The sequence below is a fragment of the Pollachius pollachius genome (assembly GCF_949987615.1).
Source record: "Pollachius pollachius genome assembly, chromosome: 12".
Taxonomy (NCBI): domain Eukaryota; kingdom Metazoa; phylum Chordata; class Actinopteri; order Gadiformes; family Gadidae; genus Pollachius; species Pollachius pollachius.
Genome location: NC_136945.1, coordinates 19,257,752 through 19,277,751, shown reverse-complemented (window position 1 = coordinate 19,277,751; position 20,000 = coordinate 19,257,752). Strand labels below are relative to the sequence as shown.

Below are 20,000 nucleotides of genomic sequence, written 5' to 3'. Positions count from 1 at the left end.
CCTCTCACAGCCTCTCACAGCCTCTCATGCGGCCTCTCATATGGCCTCTCACAGCCTCTCATGCGGCCTCTCATACGGGCTCTCATACGGCCTCTCACAGCCTCCCATGCGGCCTCTCATACGGCCTCTCATACGGCCTCTCACAGCCTCTCATGCGGCCTCTCATACGGCCTCTCACAGCCTCTCATGCGGCCTCTCATACGGCCTCTCACAGCCTCTCATACGGCCTCTCACAGCCTCTCATACGGCCTCTCACAGCCTCTCATACGGCCTCTCATGCGGCCTCTCACAGCCTCTCATACGGCCTCTCACAGCCTCTCATGTGGCCTCATAAGGCCTCTCATACGGCCTCTCACAGCCTCTCATGTGGCCTCTCATACGGCCTCTCACAGCCTCTCATGCGGCCTCTCATACGGCCTCTCACAGCCTCTCACGCGGCCTCTCACGCGGCCTCTCATACGGCCTCTCACAGCCTCTCATACGGCCACTCACAGCCTCTCACGCGGCCTCTCATACGGCCTCTCACAGCCTCTCATACGGCCTCTCAGCCTCTCACAGCCTCTCACAGCCTCTCACAGCCCCTCATACAGCCCCTCATACAGCCTCTCACAGCCTCTCACGCGGCCCCTCATACGGCCTCTCACAGCCTCTCACAGCCCCTCATACGGCCTCTCACAGCCTCTCACAGCCCCTCATACGGCCTCTCACAGCCTCTCATGCGGCCTCTCATACAGCCTCTCATACGGCCTCTCACAGCCTCTCATGCGGCCTCTCATACGGCCTCTCTTGAGCTCCTCCTGGAGGGAGGCAGGGAGGCACAGAGACAGTACAGTAGGCTGCTTGTGTCAGCCCCCAAACGAGGCATTATTCAGAAGGCATGAAGACTGCGTGCTGGGGCCCGGTCCCTCAACGTGGGGCCGGAGCCGGCCGGGCTGGAGGCTAGAGGGGAGGGGTGGGGGGGAGGTGGAGGAGTCGGGGGTGGTGGTAGAGCTGGTGCTGTTGGTGTTGGAGGTTGAGGGATATGGTGGTGGTGGTTGTGAAGGTGTTGGTGTTGGAGATGGTGGTGGTGGAGGTGATGTGGGGTGGGGGTGGTGGAGGTGTTGTTGGTGGTGGAGGAGGTGGTGGTGGTGGTGGTGTTGTTGGTGGTGGTGGAGGAGGTGGTGGTGGTGGTGGTGTTGTTGGTGGTGGTGGAGGAGGTGGTGGTGGTGGTGGTGTTGTTGGTGGTGGTGGAGGAGGTGGTGGTGGTGGTGGTGTTGTTGGTGGTGGTGGAGGAGGTGGTGGTGGTGGTGGTGTTGTTGGTGGTGGTGGAGGAGGTGGTGGTGGTGGAGGTGTTGTTGGTGGTGGTGGAGGTGGACTTGGTGGCTGTGGAGGAGGTGGTGGTGGTGGTGGTGTTGTTGGTGGTGGTGGAGGTGGTGGTGGTGGTGGTGTTGTTGTTGGTGGTGGAGGAGGTGGTGGTGGTGGTGGTGTTGTTGGTGGTGATGGAGGAGGTGGTGGTGGTGGTGGTGTTGTTGGTGTTGGTGGAGGAGGTGGTGGTGGTGGTGGTGTTGTTGGTGGTGGTGGAGGAGGTGGTGGTGGTGGAGGTGTTGTTGGTGGTGGTGGAGGTGGACTTGGTGGCTGTGGAGGAGGTGGTGGTGGTGGTGGTGTTGTTGGTGGTGGTGGAGGTGGTGGTGGTGGTGGTGTTGTTGTTGGTGGTGGAGGAGGTGGTGGTGGTGGTGGTGTTGTTGGTGGTGGTGGAGGAGGTGGTGGTGGTGGTGGTGTTGTTGGTGGTGGTGGAGGAGGTGGTGGTGGTGGTGGTGTTGTTGGTGGTGGTGGAGGAGGTGGTGGTGGTGGTGGTGTTGTTGGTGGTGGTGGAGGAGGTGGTGGTGGTGGTGGTGTTGTTGGTGGTGGTGGAGGAGGTGGTGGTGGTGGAGGTGTTGTTGGTGGTGGTGGAGGTGGACTTGGTGGCTGTGGAGGAGGTGGTGGTGGTGGTGTTGTTGGTGGTGGTGGAGGTGGACTTGGTGGCTGTGGAGGTGGTGGTGGTGGTGGTGGTGGAGGTGTAGGGCTGGTTGGAGGGGAATGACTGTGGGTCCACAGGGAGCAGCGAGTGCAGTCCTGTCCTAAAGGGACAGAAATCATTAAGAGGTTTTATAGCCACAATTAAAAAAGACCCGAAACAGATGTTATGTTTCACTAATAAAGGACATAATTACTTCACACCAGTAATTAAGCCCTGTGTAGGAACATGAGGGAGCTGTGTGTGTGTGCCTGTGTGTGCTTCTGTGCTGGTGTGTGCCTGTGTTGGTGTGGTTGTGTGTGTGTGTGCCTGTGTTAGAGTCCATTATATAAGCAAAGAAAATGCAGCATTGGCATAATACAGGTTCATGCAGGTTCATAATGCAGGTTCACACAGGTTCATAATGCAGGTTCATAATGGTGGTTTATAGTTCATAATACAGGTTCATGCAGGTTCATAATGGTGGTTTATAGTTCATAATACAGGTTCATGCAGGTTCATAATGCAGGTTCACACAGGTTCATAATGGTGGTTTATAGTTCATAATGCAGGTTCATAATGCAGCTTTATGGTTCATAATGCAGCTTTATGGTTCATAATGAAGGTTCATAATGCAGCTTTATTGTTTATAATTCAGGTTCATACAGGTTCATAATGCAGCTTTATTGTTTATAATTCAGGTTCATACAGGTTCATAATGCAGCTTTATGGTTCATACTGCAGGTTCCCCTGGGCTGAGCTCTGTGAAGATGCTCAGTTAACGGGGGGATAACCTACTGATTATCCACATGAAAATTTAATTAGCTGGCTTTCCTATAGGGATGGGATCCGCAATCTGCCGTATAAATCACCTGTGGTTGCAGTTTTCCTCCGCCTGGTACCTCCGTAACCCCGGGAGCTCATTAGGGGAAGCTCATCGCATGAGGTCTAAATGTTCTTCAGGGACCAAGCCGAACTTTGATTTATGCAGAACACTTGGGGAATGACAGAGGCCCATTAGTTAGTTTGAAGAGAACGAACGCAGTGCCTCCCTCGGTGTGTTGACCGCTCGTGGAGGGAACAGAACACACTTCTGTGTTCAGAACATGTGTGATCTAGATCAGAGGAACCTGAGGCCGCTTTCTGGGACGGATCCTGTGGGGTTGAGCAGTACACTACTGCTTTACAGCGCACCGCGGAACACGGGCAAACAGACTCGCAGCACGGCACGGCTTTGATACACTTAGGCTGTGTGTGCGTGCGTGCACGTGTGTGCGCACGTACATGTTTCGCACTTGCACTTGCGCGCGTGTGTGCTTGTGTGTGTGTGTGTGTGTTTGTGTGTGTGCACGGCTGCACGCACAATGAAAAAGAAATATATCCCGAAGTAACGTCAAGAATACTTCTGACTTTTACTGCAATTCAGCAGAGCAACATCAATATGTTCGTGTGGGGATGGTTATTGTATGTATGTATTGGGCAAAGTGTGCAGATCCCAGGGTTAATCCAGAGTAATGAAATAAAGTGACATGTGCAAGAGGAATCCAACCTCTCCGGGAGGCACCGTTCCTCCTCATACACCACAGCGGCATGCGGCTTGAGAATGTTTTGGTGCTTTTTAGACGACCACTCACCAGCGAGGCTATAGTGGGGACTGCCAATCACACAGTGTTGCTCTGACATTGTGGCGTATCGTTGAATCAGGCTAATTGTCACGTCTCTTTAGAACGGTCTGTGTGTCTTTTAAAAAAAATACGACATTTTGGCAAAAACAGGGTTTCAGTTCAAAACAAACAGAACCAGGAACACAGACAAACAACGCAGGTCAGCCTTCGCAGCCAGCAGCCGGCCGACTCAGGCGCTCAGAGGCCAAGAGCTCGCTCCGAGTCCCGCTGGCGGGTCTTACCAAGGGGCTGAGTCAGGGACAGGCCTCCTGGAGGCACCACAGGCAGGGGGGCCGCTGCCCCGTCAGATACCAGCGTGTCACCCTAGCCCTGCTCCTTACTGCTATCGCACGCAGACCTGCACCTGGCAGCTGTTTTGTTCCTGCAGATTCCTCCGCTCCACCGCGGCCACAACAAGTCCTCCTCGATCAGGAGTTGTTGTTGTGTGTTTTTTTTTTTTTTGTCTTGCGAACACAATTCTTATGTACAAAATGTACTCCTGATTTGGGCACGATGGAGGAAGTACATAATATCAGAGGTCAAGTCATGGATGGTTACTTGTCTCATAAAAAACGGTCTCATTAAAAAGCTGCCTTAAATGGTGGCAAATCAGGGGCCGCCATTAAACCCAGAGGAAGTGGCTTTAATGGTTTGTTTCTATTACGTACTGGGGAAGGGGCTAATATGCTTTTAATGGCTTTATTTTCTATTAGGCGCAGATGGGTGAACTTTACAGTAGAGACTGCAGTCACTGCAGAGGGATTCTCCTTTATCCATAACAGACGTATTAAAACATGGAAAGGATTATGTCCAAATCCACACCGTATAATGAGTTATTTTGCACAAGGTACATGTTATGATGGCTTACAAAGTTGGGTATTAGGAATTATTAAGAGTATTAGGAATGAGTCGGGCTGTGTCTTAAATGGCTCGGCTCAAGCCAGGCCACTGTTTTCACTTTGGCGGTACGTGACCTGCCAGGTCTGTGAGGGGTGAAGCGCACCTTCTCAGTTCTGTATCATCACAAAGCTTTGCTACTCTGGTTATGTTTCCCAGTTAGTGAAGCTCACAATGCAGATAGCTTACTGGTCTATGTTTCAGCAGCAGTTCATCACATCTGTGTTTGGAGAACAGCCTTTGGTCTTGTATGTACCAGTAGTGAGAAAGACAAAATGGAAGTGTGTCACTGGTCATTAGGTGGTTGTAGTTTCATATTAAGACATGAATCCCATGTTTGTGTCTTGTATGGAACTGAGCAGTGTGGTTGTACATGTGGTTTTTCGGTTGTACTGCGATGCTTTTGAGTCAATCACAGACATGCACGGAGGTTGCATCAATTAGCTTGTTATTAATTATTTACGAATGCCATTTAGATCTTGGCACCAACTGGTTGCCAACTGGTTGTTGCGTATAAACGCTACACACATATAGTGTGATTTGTCATATTTCAACAGTATGCAACACAATGCATCTCAAGTCTCCTAGCGACCGTATGGGATCAGTGTTAGTAGTTTAGCAGTGTGTAGTTGTGCCGTAGTGTTGTGAATTAACAGAAGGAATGATGGTTCCTGTTGTTGTGAACGGGCTTAAGGGCTTTCAGCGCGAAGCCATTCAACAGCTTCAGTCAGACAGCAGTGCTTTAATATCGCGTATTCATTTTCATACTCTGTCAATGTCATTGGCTGATCCGTGAAAGGCCGGATCTGCCATCGCTAATCTGTTGAGATACGCGGAAACCCAAACCAAATTCAGTTTGTTTTGAAGTGAAATCCTGAAGCCCCTTTTTCTCAGTTGGATAACACACAGAGGAGGGAAAGAGAGGAGAGAAAGCCGACGTTAACGGCAAAGGGAGAACCCTCCCTTTGCCGTTAACCTCCTGAATATGTGCTGGCACATAAACAAACACACATAAATATAGCCTGGCGTATCCCGGAGCACATGTTTTATGTTTTAGTCATGCTTCCATACAGGCCTGTAGGACTCTGCGGAGGCCAGGCTGCATGGTACGGATCGTGTTCGGCACTTATTATATCAGCTCCCACAGATTTCTCACATGTGCAAATATAGCGACAATATAGGAGAGCAAGCTTCCTCCCTGGGCTGGGGTGGGGGGCGTCGGTTTTGGGGCGTGTGTGTGAGTGAGTGTGTGTGTGTGTGCTCACTGGGATAGAACAGGCAGCATTAGGAGGTGTCTTTTGTTGCCCCGGGGGGGGGGGGGACTACTGTGCTAAGTCCTAATAGGAGTTTTGGGCCTGCCGTTGTCCCAGGGGAGGGGTCCTGAATGAGGGGGATCTAACTTCACCCCCCCCCCCCCCAACCCCGAGTCCTGCCTCCGCCTGCCTCCCTCCGCCCCCCCGCCTGCTCCCATGGGACGGCCCGGGGACAAAGAGGGAGCGGGCTGGGGTGGGCCGGGATGTTTGGGGGTGCACCACGGCCCCTGTCTTATTAGAAGGGTCGTGAAGGTGTCACGATGATTAATAGGCCGAGGAGCGTGGGGATACTCCAGAGCCACATTTATTCAGCACCGGGAGTCCCCGACACACTCCCCAACCACAAAATGGGCCATTTGCATTTCCCATTAGGAAAAGAAAAATATAGATATATATGCAAATGGAATCCCTATCTAGGTCTGTGCCTCACGCGTGATCCGAGTGGGCATTGACAATGGATGACCGGCAGGTCGCCGCTGTGTTTTAGGAGCGGGTTCTCACCTGGTGAACCGGTTTGGGGCAGATTGAGGTGAGGAGGAAAGTTGGTGTTGTGCGGCAGAGCGGAACTCTGAGCTCACCAGTTAAGGTTTATCATTCGGTCAAACCGGTCTGTCACCGTTCTCTAGTTGGCTCAATGGTTTGAGCTTAGCGCCTGATGGGGTTGTTCTTAGCTGAGGTACCAGGCTTTATTTGACATAAGAATGGCTACTTTTATATTGATGATGCAGGACTGAGATGACTTCAGGAATATACCCAGATGATATCATGCGTTCTTGAAGGACTGCTGTTCAGCAGTGGGATTAACCCTCCTTTAGGTGTATCTGATGTCAGAACTAGAAGAGATTCCACCATTTTGTTCTCATACAGCGTTCACAGGCAGTGGTGGAGATAATGTTTTCCACGTCATCCACATTTCCTCCGCCGTACTCTCGGCTCCTGGCCAACCTCAGCGCTCTTGGTTATTAAAGGTTATAAAACCGTGTTACACACGTGGGATATGAAAGATAAGAACCTCCCTAGTAAGATTTCCCCTCTATCAGCACGTGGGAAGGCAGGGAACCTGGGGACAGTCAGACCTCACCTGCAGCTCAACGCCGCAATTAGACGGCAGGGAAATAAGCTGCACCAATAACGACGCTCGGCGGAAGGCAGCGACGGATTTCGTTGGATGAAATCCGGCCGCGTGAGTTGCCTGTGTGCCGGCGCCTGTGATGAGGTGAAGGACTTGTCTTCCTGCAGCGAGCTGTGCAGCTGCAGTATGGGGTGGTGGTGGTTCTGGGAGGGTTTCCTCCACCTTCTCGTTAAGAAAGTAGTTTGAGTGATGAGGTGAGCAGAGCAGGACCTGAAGCTGTGCACGCGGCAGGACTCCACTCGCTCGCGGTCAGAGCGGTTCTGTTATTAATCAGAGCGGGCAGCGGGCTGCGAGAGCAAGTTCAGGTGGGGTTCAAGTGTCCACTCGGCTTTCGGTCAATTAATGACAAGGTGCCATTGTTCCTTTTAAACGTACTGCCATCGCTTTGGAGCGTGATTAGGCTTCGGGGGAGCTTGGAGCTCCATCGTTTCCCCATCGCTCATCGACGTACCGGATCTATAGAAGCACACATTGATTTCCGACCGATCAATGTGCTCTTTGTTTAGCGTGATGAGGAACACGTCGTATGTGTGTATTTACCGACACGGTCCCCAGTAGACCAGGTCCTCCTCCTCTTCCGCTGAATCGTTTTCATGGCTTTGTCTCGGTTCTGGGTTGGAGAACTTCGTCCACTGGACCCACACACCGATAAAAACAACAACAAATAGTAGCAGCACATAAACTGCAGAATCATTGCCCTCGAGTTCGGTGGCTGATGAGCAAACACAACGCCCGCCTCCTTAATTGCTGTGACCCCAGCAACCCGCCAGGAGGAACATTGACATATTGTTTGTCCAGCGTGAGACACTGTATAATTTACACTCGCTAATGATGGCGCTGAAGGGCCTCGGCGTCACCGCTTGGCCCCGGCTCAACGTTCCTTGGAGCCCGCTAACGGACGCTTCCCCGAACACCAGGGGATTCATACCTCTCCGGGCCTGCCCCATGATTCAATTACTACTCTTGTTTGGTGTCAACCAGGCCTGCCCGCTGTTCTCTGTAGCCCGGCGGAGCTCTCAGGGACAGGCTCCCATTGGCTGGAGGAGCTCCCACCGCCATGGAGACAAACAAAACAAAAACAAAAACAAACCAAAGTAAAGTAGTCCTTTACCGAAGTAAAGGAGTAAGAGACAGGAGGGTCGGAGTAAACAATGCGTTGTCCCGGTTCTACTTTCCCAGATTGTAATTATTTTCTGGGGTCTGTTGTGAGGGAAGACATGTTCCCATCGCCCTTGACCTTCAAACTCAATCTAGCTATTAGGCCACCCCCCCACAGCATCCCGGAGATGTAAAAGGGCTGACGGTTTTGACCCCTGATCCCATTTCTTAACTAGGCCGGGGTTCCAAATGACCTTTTGACCCAGGAAGCATTTGCAGGTTGCCTGAGCAACCCTCAGATTTGGCAATGATTGACGGGTCCATATAGTTTAGTTACTTGTATTGAAACAACAACAGCAGCAGCAGCAACAGCAGCATCACAACAACAAACCAGGAGAAAGATCACAACATTATTAATGTAGTCAACTTTGAACAGGAGACAAATCGAACATAGCGAGTGAGAATGGGGGTTCACAAAGTCCTATTGTGCTATGAGCCACATTATTATGCCAGATAGGGGCAGAATAAATTTGCCTTCATAAATGAATGCTTTTACATGGAAATTAATCTATGAATGCCAAAGATGGATGTGGTTATTTCCCACTGAAGTCTATGTAAATGAACAACTGTGCAGATTGGACATATGCTGCCAAAGAAATACAAATAAATAAAGACATTGTGGGTCACTTTTTTCAGCCCATGCATTCATCCAGAAATGATACTTGTCCTTGCTCTGTGGGGCTGCCAGGATCAGTTTGGGGTTTAGACGTGCTTATCTGAAGGTGGACGGGAGCATTTCATTGTGATTGACCCATGGGAATCAAAGGTGACCATCTGGCTACTGGTAACCATTACTAAACCTTGTTTGAACATGCAAATGCTCCCAAGCCCTGATGGAATCACTGATTTAAGTGGATTGAGGATAACAACAATGTTGAGGAGAGACACAATATTATATAAATAAAAGTATTTCTCTAAAATGAATAACATTCCCCTTGTGTAAATTGGAGCATGTGTATATTTAAAATGAGCAGAAGTTGTTTTTGCTTACGGACTTGTCAATAGTTTGTCTTGACTTCGACCTTTTAAATAGTTTTTGAATAGGATTCTGAGCTGAGCATTCATTTTTAAAAGGTTTCGGAATTAAAATGACAGATCAGTTCAAATCATATTGAGGATTATATAATCTTCAAATTATTTCTTTAACAAGAATATTCCTATTTAGATTGGTATAATCTTAATCCAGACACCCTTCAAATTTGAAATATTTGATATAATGAATTTGATATAATGAATATAATTAAATTCATAATGCTTTTAGAACCAACATGTTGTCTGATGTTCTGCTTGACGGATAAGAGAGCCAACATGAGATCTTTAGGTAGGACCAAGTAGTCCTCCTCGAGTCTCAAGAAGAGACTCAAGGAAGAACCAGTTTGATGAAACCAATTCTAGCCTTGATGACAAAGAGCTAAACTAGAAGTATTCATCAGTACAGAACAGATGTTTATACATCTTAGAGGCATCCATCGTTGTCAATGAATTGGAGTAACTATTAGCAAAAAGTAGCCAAAAGTACCAAAGTAGATACCATTTTTCCTTCCCGATACCGATTAGATTCCTGAACTTGAGTATCGGCCGATACCGAGTATATACCGATACAGCATCTAGCGTTGTGTTTGTTATGTTCTTCGCCTGTGTAGTAAAGGAGCTAGTCACATGATGGTATCGGATCGGCGCATAGAATTGCGTACTCGCCGACATACTGCATTGTAGAAATGACCAGAGGAATTTCCGGTACTGGTATCGGTATCGGAACAGCTCTAGTAAAAAGTAACTGCAAAACCTCTGACCAGTAATCAATAATTTATATAGTACAGTACAGTGCATTAACACATTGCCTGTGTTTGTGTGTGTCTGCAGCTGAGCCGCTGGTCCAGGTCGATGGGAAGCCCAGCTGCTGCTTCTTCAAGTTCAGCCCCAAGCTGATGTTCACCAAGGTGCTGAAGGCCCAGCTGTGGGTGTACCTGCGGCCGCTGCAGCAGACCTCCACCGTGTACCTGCAGATCCTGCGGCTCAAGCCCGTCACAGAGCAGGGCAGCCGGCACATCCGCATCCGCTCGCAGAAGATCGAGCTCAACTCCCGCGTGGGCCACTGGAAGAGCATCGACTTCAAGCACGTCCTGCAGAACTGGTTCAAGCAGCCGCACACCAACTGGGGGATCGACATCAACGCCTTCGACGAGAGCGGACACGACCTGGCCGTCACCTCGCTGAGGCCCGGGGAGGAGGGACTGGTAAGGACATCAGACCTGGCCCAGGGTGTAGGGGGGGACGGGGTCTGGCCCTCAGACCTGACCCAGGTTATAGGGGGACGGGGGTCTGGCCCTCAGACCAGGCCCAGGGGCTTAGGAGGGTCTGGTTAAGACCTCAGACCTGGCCAAGGGCGTAGGGGGGGGGATTTGAGGCAGATGGATCAATTCTACCCCAGCTCAGTAATCTGGAGGTCATGTCCACCATCCACAGCCCCTCCGTCCATCACCAGACCACCAAACCGATGATGGATATGTATGGATCCTTGAATATTCTGAGCTAAACTTAAATAGATCCAACTACTATTGGTGACCATATATGAGTTTTAGAACTGCAACTTGCTCCAGAACATCCCACCAAACTCAACCAATGACTCAAATGATCCGTAATGGAGATGGTTGTTGAACCGTAGTGAACCAGGTCTAGAGGAGGAACCGGGTAGGACCATCCCCAGCAGGCTCACTCAACACCTCATAATGACATAGTCCTACAGTCCTACCAATACATCTTGTAGTCCTATAGTCCTACCAATACATCTTGTAGTCCTATAGTCCTACCAATACATCATGTAATCCTGTAGCCCTACCAATACATCGCGATGTAGTCCTATATTCCTACATTCATGTCATCATCAAATCAAACAAGGTGTGTCACCTAGAAGTGCCAAACTGAGCTTCCATGTGAACTGAGAGGAGGTCAACATCTCCAGATCATCTGATCTTTACACTGTCCCCACCCAGCCTGTACATCCAGCGCAGTGACTGCAGTGTTAGGGGGCTGTGGTAGTTATGTAGGTCAGCGCTGGAGTGACCGTTCACGGAGCGGTCACAGGGGTCAAATCCTCACACCACGTAGCAGAGGTCAGCTGTGGAGCCTGGGCCCTGCGGACCACTGACCTCTGACCTCCCGGCAGCGGGAGATGTTATCCTTTAGAGAGCAGATCAAACACCACGCCATGAGTACCAAAATAAAACCAAGCACAACAAGCAGGGCCAGCCCTCTTCTCAGCCACCAGCGCCGCTCTACTCTTGTTTTTCTCTTTCTTATTCTGCTTTTTGGAAACAAACATCAGCCCCTGAGCCCAGGGTGGCAGGTTGTAACCCTCCAGGCTTTCATCTTCCTCTACTGAATGAGTCACAAACAAACCCCCAAAAATCTGTTGTGCTGGAGCCCAGCTGATCCGTTCTGGGGGGGGGGGGGGGGGTATGTGCCTCAGGATGAGTCACGGGTCAGGGGGACCACAAGGCTCCTGGGTGGGTCCAATGGGCTGCCCAGAGTATACTGTGTACTGTTTGGGTGACCGTGACTGTACCATTAGATAAGTTAGTCTATGAGGTGAATATTCATGTAGGAAAGAGAAGATAAAATCATTTCATCTCCCTTCTGAATCACTTGCATGTTTTCTGCAAACACACCTAGGACACTTCAAAAGCTACAGTAGTAGTAGTAGTAGTACAGTATAGCAGTAAAGGATGATTCAAAGCAGGCCGGAAATAAACTACTGTGCAGCCCTGACTCAAACTACTGAACAGGCCTGACCCAAATTACTGATCAGGCCTGAACCAAGCTACTGAGCAGGCCTGACTCAAACTACTGAGCTGCTCTGAACCAAACTACTGAGCAGGCCTGACTCAAACTACTGAGCTGCTCTGAAGCAAACTACTGAGCAGGCCTAAACCAAACTATAGAGCAGGCCTGATCCAAACTACTGATCAGGCCTGAACCAAACTACTGAGCAGGCCTGAACCAAACTACTGAGCAGGCCTGAACCAAACTACTGAGCAGGCCTGATCCAAACTACTGATCAGGCCTGAACCAAACTACTGATCAGGCCTGAACCAAACTACTGAGCAGGCCTGGCCCAAACTACTGAGCAGGCCTGGCCCAAACTACCGAGCAGGCCTGAACTTGCACCCATGTTACAGTGTGCCACAACTATAAGAGAGTGACTTCCCTCAGTATTGTTTTATAACCACCTCTTCCCACCTCCCTCGCCCCCTGATTCCAGCAGCCGTTCCTGGAGGTGAAGGTTCTGGAGACGACCAAGCGCTCCCGGAGGAACCTGGGCCTGGACTGCGACGAGCACTCCACCGAGTCCAGGTGCTGCCGCTACCCGCTGACGGTGGACTTCGAGGCCTTCGGCTGGGACTGGATCATCGCCCCCAAGCGCTACAAGGCCAACTACTGCTCGGGCCAGTGCGAGTACATGTTCATGCAGAAGTACCCGCACACCCACCTGGTGCAGCACGCCAACCCGCGGGGCTCGGCTGGGCCCTGCTGCACCCCCACCAAGATGTCCCCGATCAACATGCTGTACTTCAACGACAAGCAGCAGATCATCCACGGCAAGATCCCCGGAATGGTGGTGGACCGCTGCGGCTGCTCCTAAGCTCTCCAGGGGGACCATCAGGAGGGAAACACACACATGTACCGCCACCATTGCATCATACCACGCAGAAACACCCTTTGGAAGCTCTCCCCAGCCCCCCACCCTCTCCCCGCCACACGTCTCCGCTCTTTGATTCTGACGCAGAGAGAGAGAAACATCCTGCTGGACTTTTCCATGTTTTTTTTTTTTTTTGCCAGTCGATGAGTTTATTTTTACGTGAAAAGTATTTAAAAAAGTTTAAGATGAGATGTAAAGCATCAAAAGACTGAAATAGGAGTGCATAATGAATTACAACGGGAGTGGGATTGTGAAGCCGCTTCAGAAAATGGTAAACACGACAAAACTATGTTATATATGTCAGCTTTGGTGTTGTATTCATCAAGATATTTGAAACAACGTCATATTTGTGAGATATCCAGGACAGTGGATCAACACAGAAAGATACAAAACAACATTTGCAGTAAATTAGTTTTGGTAAATTAGTATTTTAAATTTTGGAAAGGTTTCATCAAATTAATAGATGTGGAATTCAAACCACTAAAGTGTTACAAAAAAGGGGCAAGTCTTATTCAAAGTGCCCCCTTCCGCAAAAGCTCAGCCCTCGAGCAAACCTTAGTCGAGCTGAAGAAGAAAGCAATCTGAACGAATCCCAAATGTCTTTTTGTTACCTTTTGCTTGTTTGTCGTGTTTAGAGAAGAGAGTTTTAAAGATAATAACAAACCAAACCTTGGCCCTCTATTTATGCGTCCATCCCCAGGGGGCCATTCTCCACGTCCGCTCAGCAGTCACTTTCATCTCCTTCATTTGGCGTCTCGTAACACAGAGAGACCAGAGACAAGAGACAACCAACGTACGCTGCTCTACTCCATCATTACAAGTGAGCAAGTAACAGAAAAAAACGACAAAAAAACCCTCTCTCCAGACACTCGACAATTGTACGGACCACTGCGCAAAAAACGTAAAGGTCGGATCCAACGTTCACACTTTCTCACGAGTTCTGACGTGAGAACGGAGAGTTTCCGCAGACGAACTCTGCGAGTCTTGGGGTCTCTTTCCCCCGGAGAGGAAGGGCCATTGTTTGGCTCCCAGCGTGAAGCGCTCCTACAATACCAGAGGCTCCCAGCGCCCGGGGCCCATCCCTCGGTCAGCACGGAGAGCCTGGAAGCCTCCGTGAGCGCTTCAGAACCAGCGGCATTGTTCTGGAGCTCAGAGGAACGGGCAAAGGTTGTATTAGAATATGGAAGGGCTGGTCGTACGCCTAGCTGGTTTGAAATTCGTTACAAATGTTACACACATTTGCCTTCATCAACACTCCACCACAGATGTCAGGTGTCAGAATCAGCACATTTGCATCAACATGTTTCAATGATTTCAGTAGCTCAGAAGTGCTGATCCAAAGGGCACAATACTCTTCAACACATATGTTCACACAATACAATACTTACTCAATACAATACAATACTTTAACTCAATGCAATACAATACTTTAACTCAGTACAATACAATACTTTAACTCAATGCAATACAATAGTTTAACTCAGTACAATACAATACTTTAACTCAATACAATACAAGACAATACTTTAGCTCAGTACAATACAATACCGTAACTCAATACAATTCAATACTTTAACTCAATACAATACTTTAACTCAATACAATACAATACTTTACGCAATACAATACAATACAATACTTTTATTCAATACAATAACAATAGATTCTACATTTACAGCTACTAACATGTTTAAAGTTTTAAACGACCATGAATCTAGCGTGTACCTATATCCGTTCTGTCACAGCAATCCATCTGTTGCTCTATGGCCTCTCATCCTAGACTCGCGTTAGAAGATAAAATCACTGGTAGAAACGGAGGAACAATAACATTTCAAATCCTGTCACTGTGGAACTGTACATTGGAACAAAAAAGAGATGCTTATGGTTTAAATATATCACTATATAGATTGTGTAGAACAACGTCACCAGTTGCAAAGCGAAAGGAAGAGAACAAAAACAAAAAAGCAGATGTTTCGGAAACATCTGGTCCTGCCCTGCACCCCAAAGCCGTCCTGAGCTGTATGTTCCACGGAGAACCCACGGAAGAGCCGGCGGAGACTAGCTCCACGGAACGGCCGGTCTCGTCACCTGGATATCACAGCGAGATATTCCTTTGTTGAAAACGAAAGCACTATACTGTTGGATAAAGGAAGAGCCTTCTGACGTTATATATAAATGATATATGTATATATTTAAAAAAGAAGAAAAAGAAGAGGTACAACCACCTTTTTTTGGGGGGGTCCTCTACCTTACCAACAATAAATTTTGCACTATGGGGACGTTTGGCGACGTAAGGGGCGGTGTGTGTGTGTGGCCGAGCACAAGAGAGCTCGTACAGTCCTGGAGGAAGACCTCCGAAGGCTTTTGGGGAGGAGGAACCACGAGGAGAACCGCCTCAAACCACCACGCCGCCCCGACTTGTGTCCCAGCGGGGGGGGGCCCGTCCATACGCTCACACGCCCCCGTCCGGGCGGGGTCCCGGGAGAGGCCAGCCCCCCCCCCCCGTCTCAACCGAGTCCCGGTGGGCCGGTGTGAGGAGTGAAGGGGTTGGGCTCCTTGAATATAGAATGCTTTAACCGGAAGAGAGAAGTCAACGGCCCTCCCCCACAGCATCAATCTGTTACCGTAGAAACGACGTCCTCTGATGGAACAGCATGTCGAGCGTTTTTTTTTTTTTACAAAGACGTGATTTTGCCTTTGTGTGTATTTTAAGTGAAAGCATCCATGTAAGCATGGGACTATCCAGGGACTGTTAGCCAAAGTAGAGGATGACATGTTGTGTGATGTAACTTTTGTAATAGCAAGAATATACTAGAATATTTCAAAGGGAGGGAGAAACGACGGTAGTAGGAACGGTGGTCGGAAACCATTCAGCTGGTCAATTGTCTATTTATTAATATTATAATGCGTTTCAAAGTATGTCTACCTCACTCTAGCAATCTAAAACCCTCGCGTTTTTAATTTGAAATCTCATTATAAATCTGTGAATCACGCACGTCACCCAGAGGAAGGAGGAACACCCCAAACAGGAAGGAGGTCTGAACACACAGGGTCCGTGTCTCAGGGTCGAGTGAGGGAAGGCAGTGTTGGAGGGCTGCCTGAGGTCCACGGCGCTCTGGCCCACCGACAACAAGAGCCCAGAGCATCACTAGAGTTACGGTCAGCGGTGGACACGTCGCATTGGGATTTAGTTGTCTGTATACCGGTATGTGTGAGAGTGTTTTCATATATAAATATATGAGCGTTAGAAATCTCTATGTAAATAATCACCCAAATGTTGGCATTTATGCAGTTTTGGACAGGTTCGCTGTTTCTAATGTCTCGCTCACTCCCCACTTCATCCCTCCTCATTGTGTAGTAAAGGAAATTCACCCCAACCTTGTAGTTGTAATGGTTGTGCGTATGAATAACTGTTCAATTGTTATTTTTGACCATTTGTTGTTTATTTGCTGTCTTTTTTCTTTTGTACAATAAATCATTTATTTAGCTTACGTAACGCAGTGTTTATTTCTCATGTTGCTCTTTTCATGGCCGGATCCGCGTGGCACAGCTTATACTTTCACGCACACACAGACCCACACACACACACACACACACACACACACACTCACACACACACACACTCACACACACGCACACGCACACACACACACACACTGACATACCCTCACACTCACACTCATATGCACACAGGCACACTCGCACGCACACTTAATGCACCGCTGTGATTGGCTTGTCCTGGCCAGGCAATCGGAGGTGCCATATTTACTCAGAGCCTAATTGGTGAAAGAGAGAGAGAGGGCTGAACACAGAGCTTTAGTGTTGCCTTGGGTAGTCATTATTGGGATTTCATATGAGATGCGGCCTGACCCAATTAACATGTCACCTGATAGGAGGGCCCCTCATCAACCTAATTTAGAGCATCATTGCGTAAAAACAGGAGTCAGAATGAGGCTTGTATGAATAGAAACGGCTGAGGACCACCCAGTGCCTCGCTCCGAGGAGGCCGACGCTAGCGGTGAACTCCGGAAGCCTTCTCAGCGGACGTAAACATTTGCCCCGTTCACGGCCCCTCCGGCCAGGGACGAAGGGAGGGAGGGAGATGGTGACCGGAGGGTTTTGGTTAGCTGCTGCTGCTGCTGTAGCAGCAGCCCTAAACAAGTTAAAGATAGGGGAACTGGGATACAGCAACACATGAACACAGAGATCTGGGAACAGGCCCAGTATGGGGACGGATGAGGAGGTACCGGGGGCAGAACGGGAGGCCCCTGGGGACCAGGGGCCAGGGGACGGGAGGCTGCCTTTACAACAGCAGCAAGTACGGCCGTAAAGTTAAGAGAGAAGGTAAATTGGGGTCAGCACTCAATAGCTTGAATTGCTGGACACAGTAATCAGTGACACCTTTTTGTCTGGCTCACTGCACAGCGTTTAGAGAGGGGCACTGCTCTGCAGAGATCACACACTCCCTAATGGGGAGGAAGAATCTCACAGGATCATAAAGTACAGAGGAGGGGAGGGGGAGATTCAAGCTGTAATTGGGTTTCTTAACTAAGTGATTAAACAAGGGCCCTGACATTAGGGCCACCGTTTATGAACTGCCTTATTTCATCATCAGGCTCAGTGGGCTTTACACTTCACAGTAAATAACGTTTAGCTCCGTATATTCTGTTATAGCAGAGTGATAATTAGTGTATAGTAATATATTATGGATGGTTATGTAACCTAAAATATAGATTCAATTGTTCTTTCCTTATTCCAGAAGAGCCACATAAAACAATTGTTGTAGGATATTATTGATTGTTGTTTCGGACAAACTTAGAATGAGAATAACTATCAATAATGAAGCAACTGCACGTCCAAAATAAGAGTTACTTAACAAACCAAACCAGCTGCATGCCCAGCAGGCCAGTACACATCCGTCCTTAATGACATAACTCTGAGCAGCAGAACATCGCTCAACCCCAGGACGGAGCGGCCCCCCACAGAGCTCCCAGCACCTCAGAGGACCTCCAGGCAGCGGCGGCTCAAGGTGTCTGCAAATGACGGGTTTCACGTGCAGACACTGCTGTTCCCGCCAACACGCTCGCCCCCCGCCTCAGGCTGAAGCCGCCAGCGGGCTGCGTTGCCGAGACCAGTAGGAGCCAGTGCGGAGGGGTCTGGCGTTGGAGCCCTGCCCAAGCACGTCGGTCTGCCCCAGGACGTGGACCAGGACAGCCCTAGCCTGGAGGAGTTCCCCTTCCCGGGTCCTACTGTAAAGCCTCCTCACAGCAAACTACACGGGCCCCCCACTATCGCTGCTGTCCAGTGTCAAGGATTCCTCCTAGGTCCAGGATCACGTTACGTACGGGGCAATGGTAGCTGTGATACTGAACTGCTCCCCAACAAACATCTTGTGTTACGATTTAGCTGGATGCTATCGTGATAGTAAACTGTTCAATAAGAAACGTACGGTGTTGTTAACTTGTTGTAATATTAAACTGTTCTATAACAAACAGATTATGTTGTGATTGTTGCTATTGTGATATTAAACTGTTCTATAACAAACATATGGTGTTATGATTTACCTTGTGATATTAAACTGTTCTATAACAAACGTATGATGTTATGATTTACCTTGTGATATTAAACTGTTCTATAACAAATGTATTGTGTTATGATTTACCTTTTGATATTAAACTGTTCTATAACAAACGTATGGTTTTATGATTTAGCTTGTTGTCACACTAAACTGTTATATAACCAACGTATTGTGTTATGATTTAACTTGTGATATTATACTGTTCTATAACAAACGTATGGTGTTATGATTTAGCTTTTCGCCTTTTTGATATTCTAATAACTCTGTTACTGGGATTTTGAGGATCTTGAGAGATTTGTATTCTCATCTTTATAACACTAAACATTAAAACACCAAATACAACACAAATCAGTCCCACTGCTTGTCAATGGTTCAGTCTGTTGTCAGTTCCAACCAGTTCAAACAACTCTCTGCTGCAAGAACCGAGAGATTGAAACAGCTCTCTGATCCTTTTTTATAAAGACTTAACAATAAAAAGGACAAATAAAAATCCAACCTTTTCAGCCAATGCACAAAAAAACTATTTCAAGTCAGAAGGTGCTAATCTCATTCAGCTCCAGAGCTGTTTGTCCCTTTGCGCTTGCCGTACGTGTAATAAAAGGCCTGGTGAGGTGTGCATCTTCGAGCTGAGGGGTTACACGGGGACACAGCTGTGCTCTCACCGCCTGATAGGAACAAACTGAAAGATTCCAGGTCACTGCTCACAAACTTCCCCAAAAACACAACACCAGCTCTGACAGCCCCAACCCTCCTCAACAGATGTACAACAACACAGACACACCAGCTCAGAACACAAAGACCAGGCAGGAGAACATGAAGAACAGGGAGGAAACATGTCCCTCAGATGCAGAATCAGATTCCTACCTGAAGCAAGAATCTCTGATTCTGTTAATGAGGGACATTTTCTCAGCTTTCTTCCTATTCCTATTTTTTGTTGTGTTTATTAGTTCAGTGGGTCGGGATTGTTTTAAGAAATAAATATTATGTTGTTAAAACTATAAACTATATATATTTCTATGTTATTGTCTGGGTTTCCGATGTATTTCATACTTTTATTAGCGTATATTATGACATTCTAACAACAGAATATTATCTGTGCACTTTTGTTCAGCCAGTGAATTTGTAAAGTCCAGTGTATTCCAATGACTCCACATTGCGTGTGATTGGCCGAGAGATGCCCTTAACGAGGGGTCCACCTCAGCGAGTGCGTCCCACACCGCGGGCCCCCGGGACAAAGGCCCCTGAGGCTCCCTTAGAGGAGGACAGTTACCGTTCACGCCTTATTAACACCCACCTTCCAGCCCCGGAAGTTGTTAGCTTTAAACTCCCCCAAAACATGGCAACAAACGTGCGGGCGGGAGGGACGGCGTGAGGGAGGGAGGGAGGGAGGGAGGGAGGGAAGGAGGGAGGGAGGGAGGGAGGGAGGGAGGGAGGGACGGCGTGAGGGAGGGAGGGAGGGAGGGAGGGAGGGAGGGAAGGAGGGAGGGAGGGAGGGAGGGAGGGAGGGACGGCGTGAGGGAGGGAGGGAGGGAGGGAGGGAGGGAGGGAGGGAGGGAAGGAGGGAGGGAGGGAGGGAGGGAGGGAGGG

General features: G+C 48.8%; 1 protein-coding gene across 1 annotated transcript in view; it reads left to right on the top strand.

The window, feature by feature from the left end:
* Positions 1 to 13,046, top strand: part of LOC307084004 (growth/differentiation factor 11-like) — a gene marked incomplete at its 5' end in the record, with an annotated part of 19,749 nt that extends 6,703 nt beyond the window's left edge. Inside the window, 2 exons of the mRNA XM_079748112.1 lie at positions 10,000 to 10,373; positions 12,398 to 13,046. Coding sequence (XP_079604238.1) covers positions 10,000 to 10,373; positions 12,398 to 12,778 — 755 coding nt within the window. The 3' untranslated portion in view covers positions 12,779 to 13,046. The remainder of the gene's footprint in view (positions 1 to 9,999; positions 10,374 to 12,397) is intronic.
* Positions 13,047 to 20,000: the final 6,954 nt, after the last annotated feature.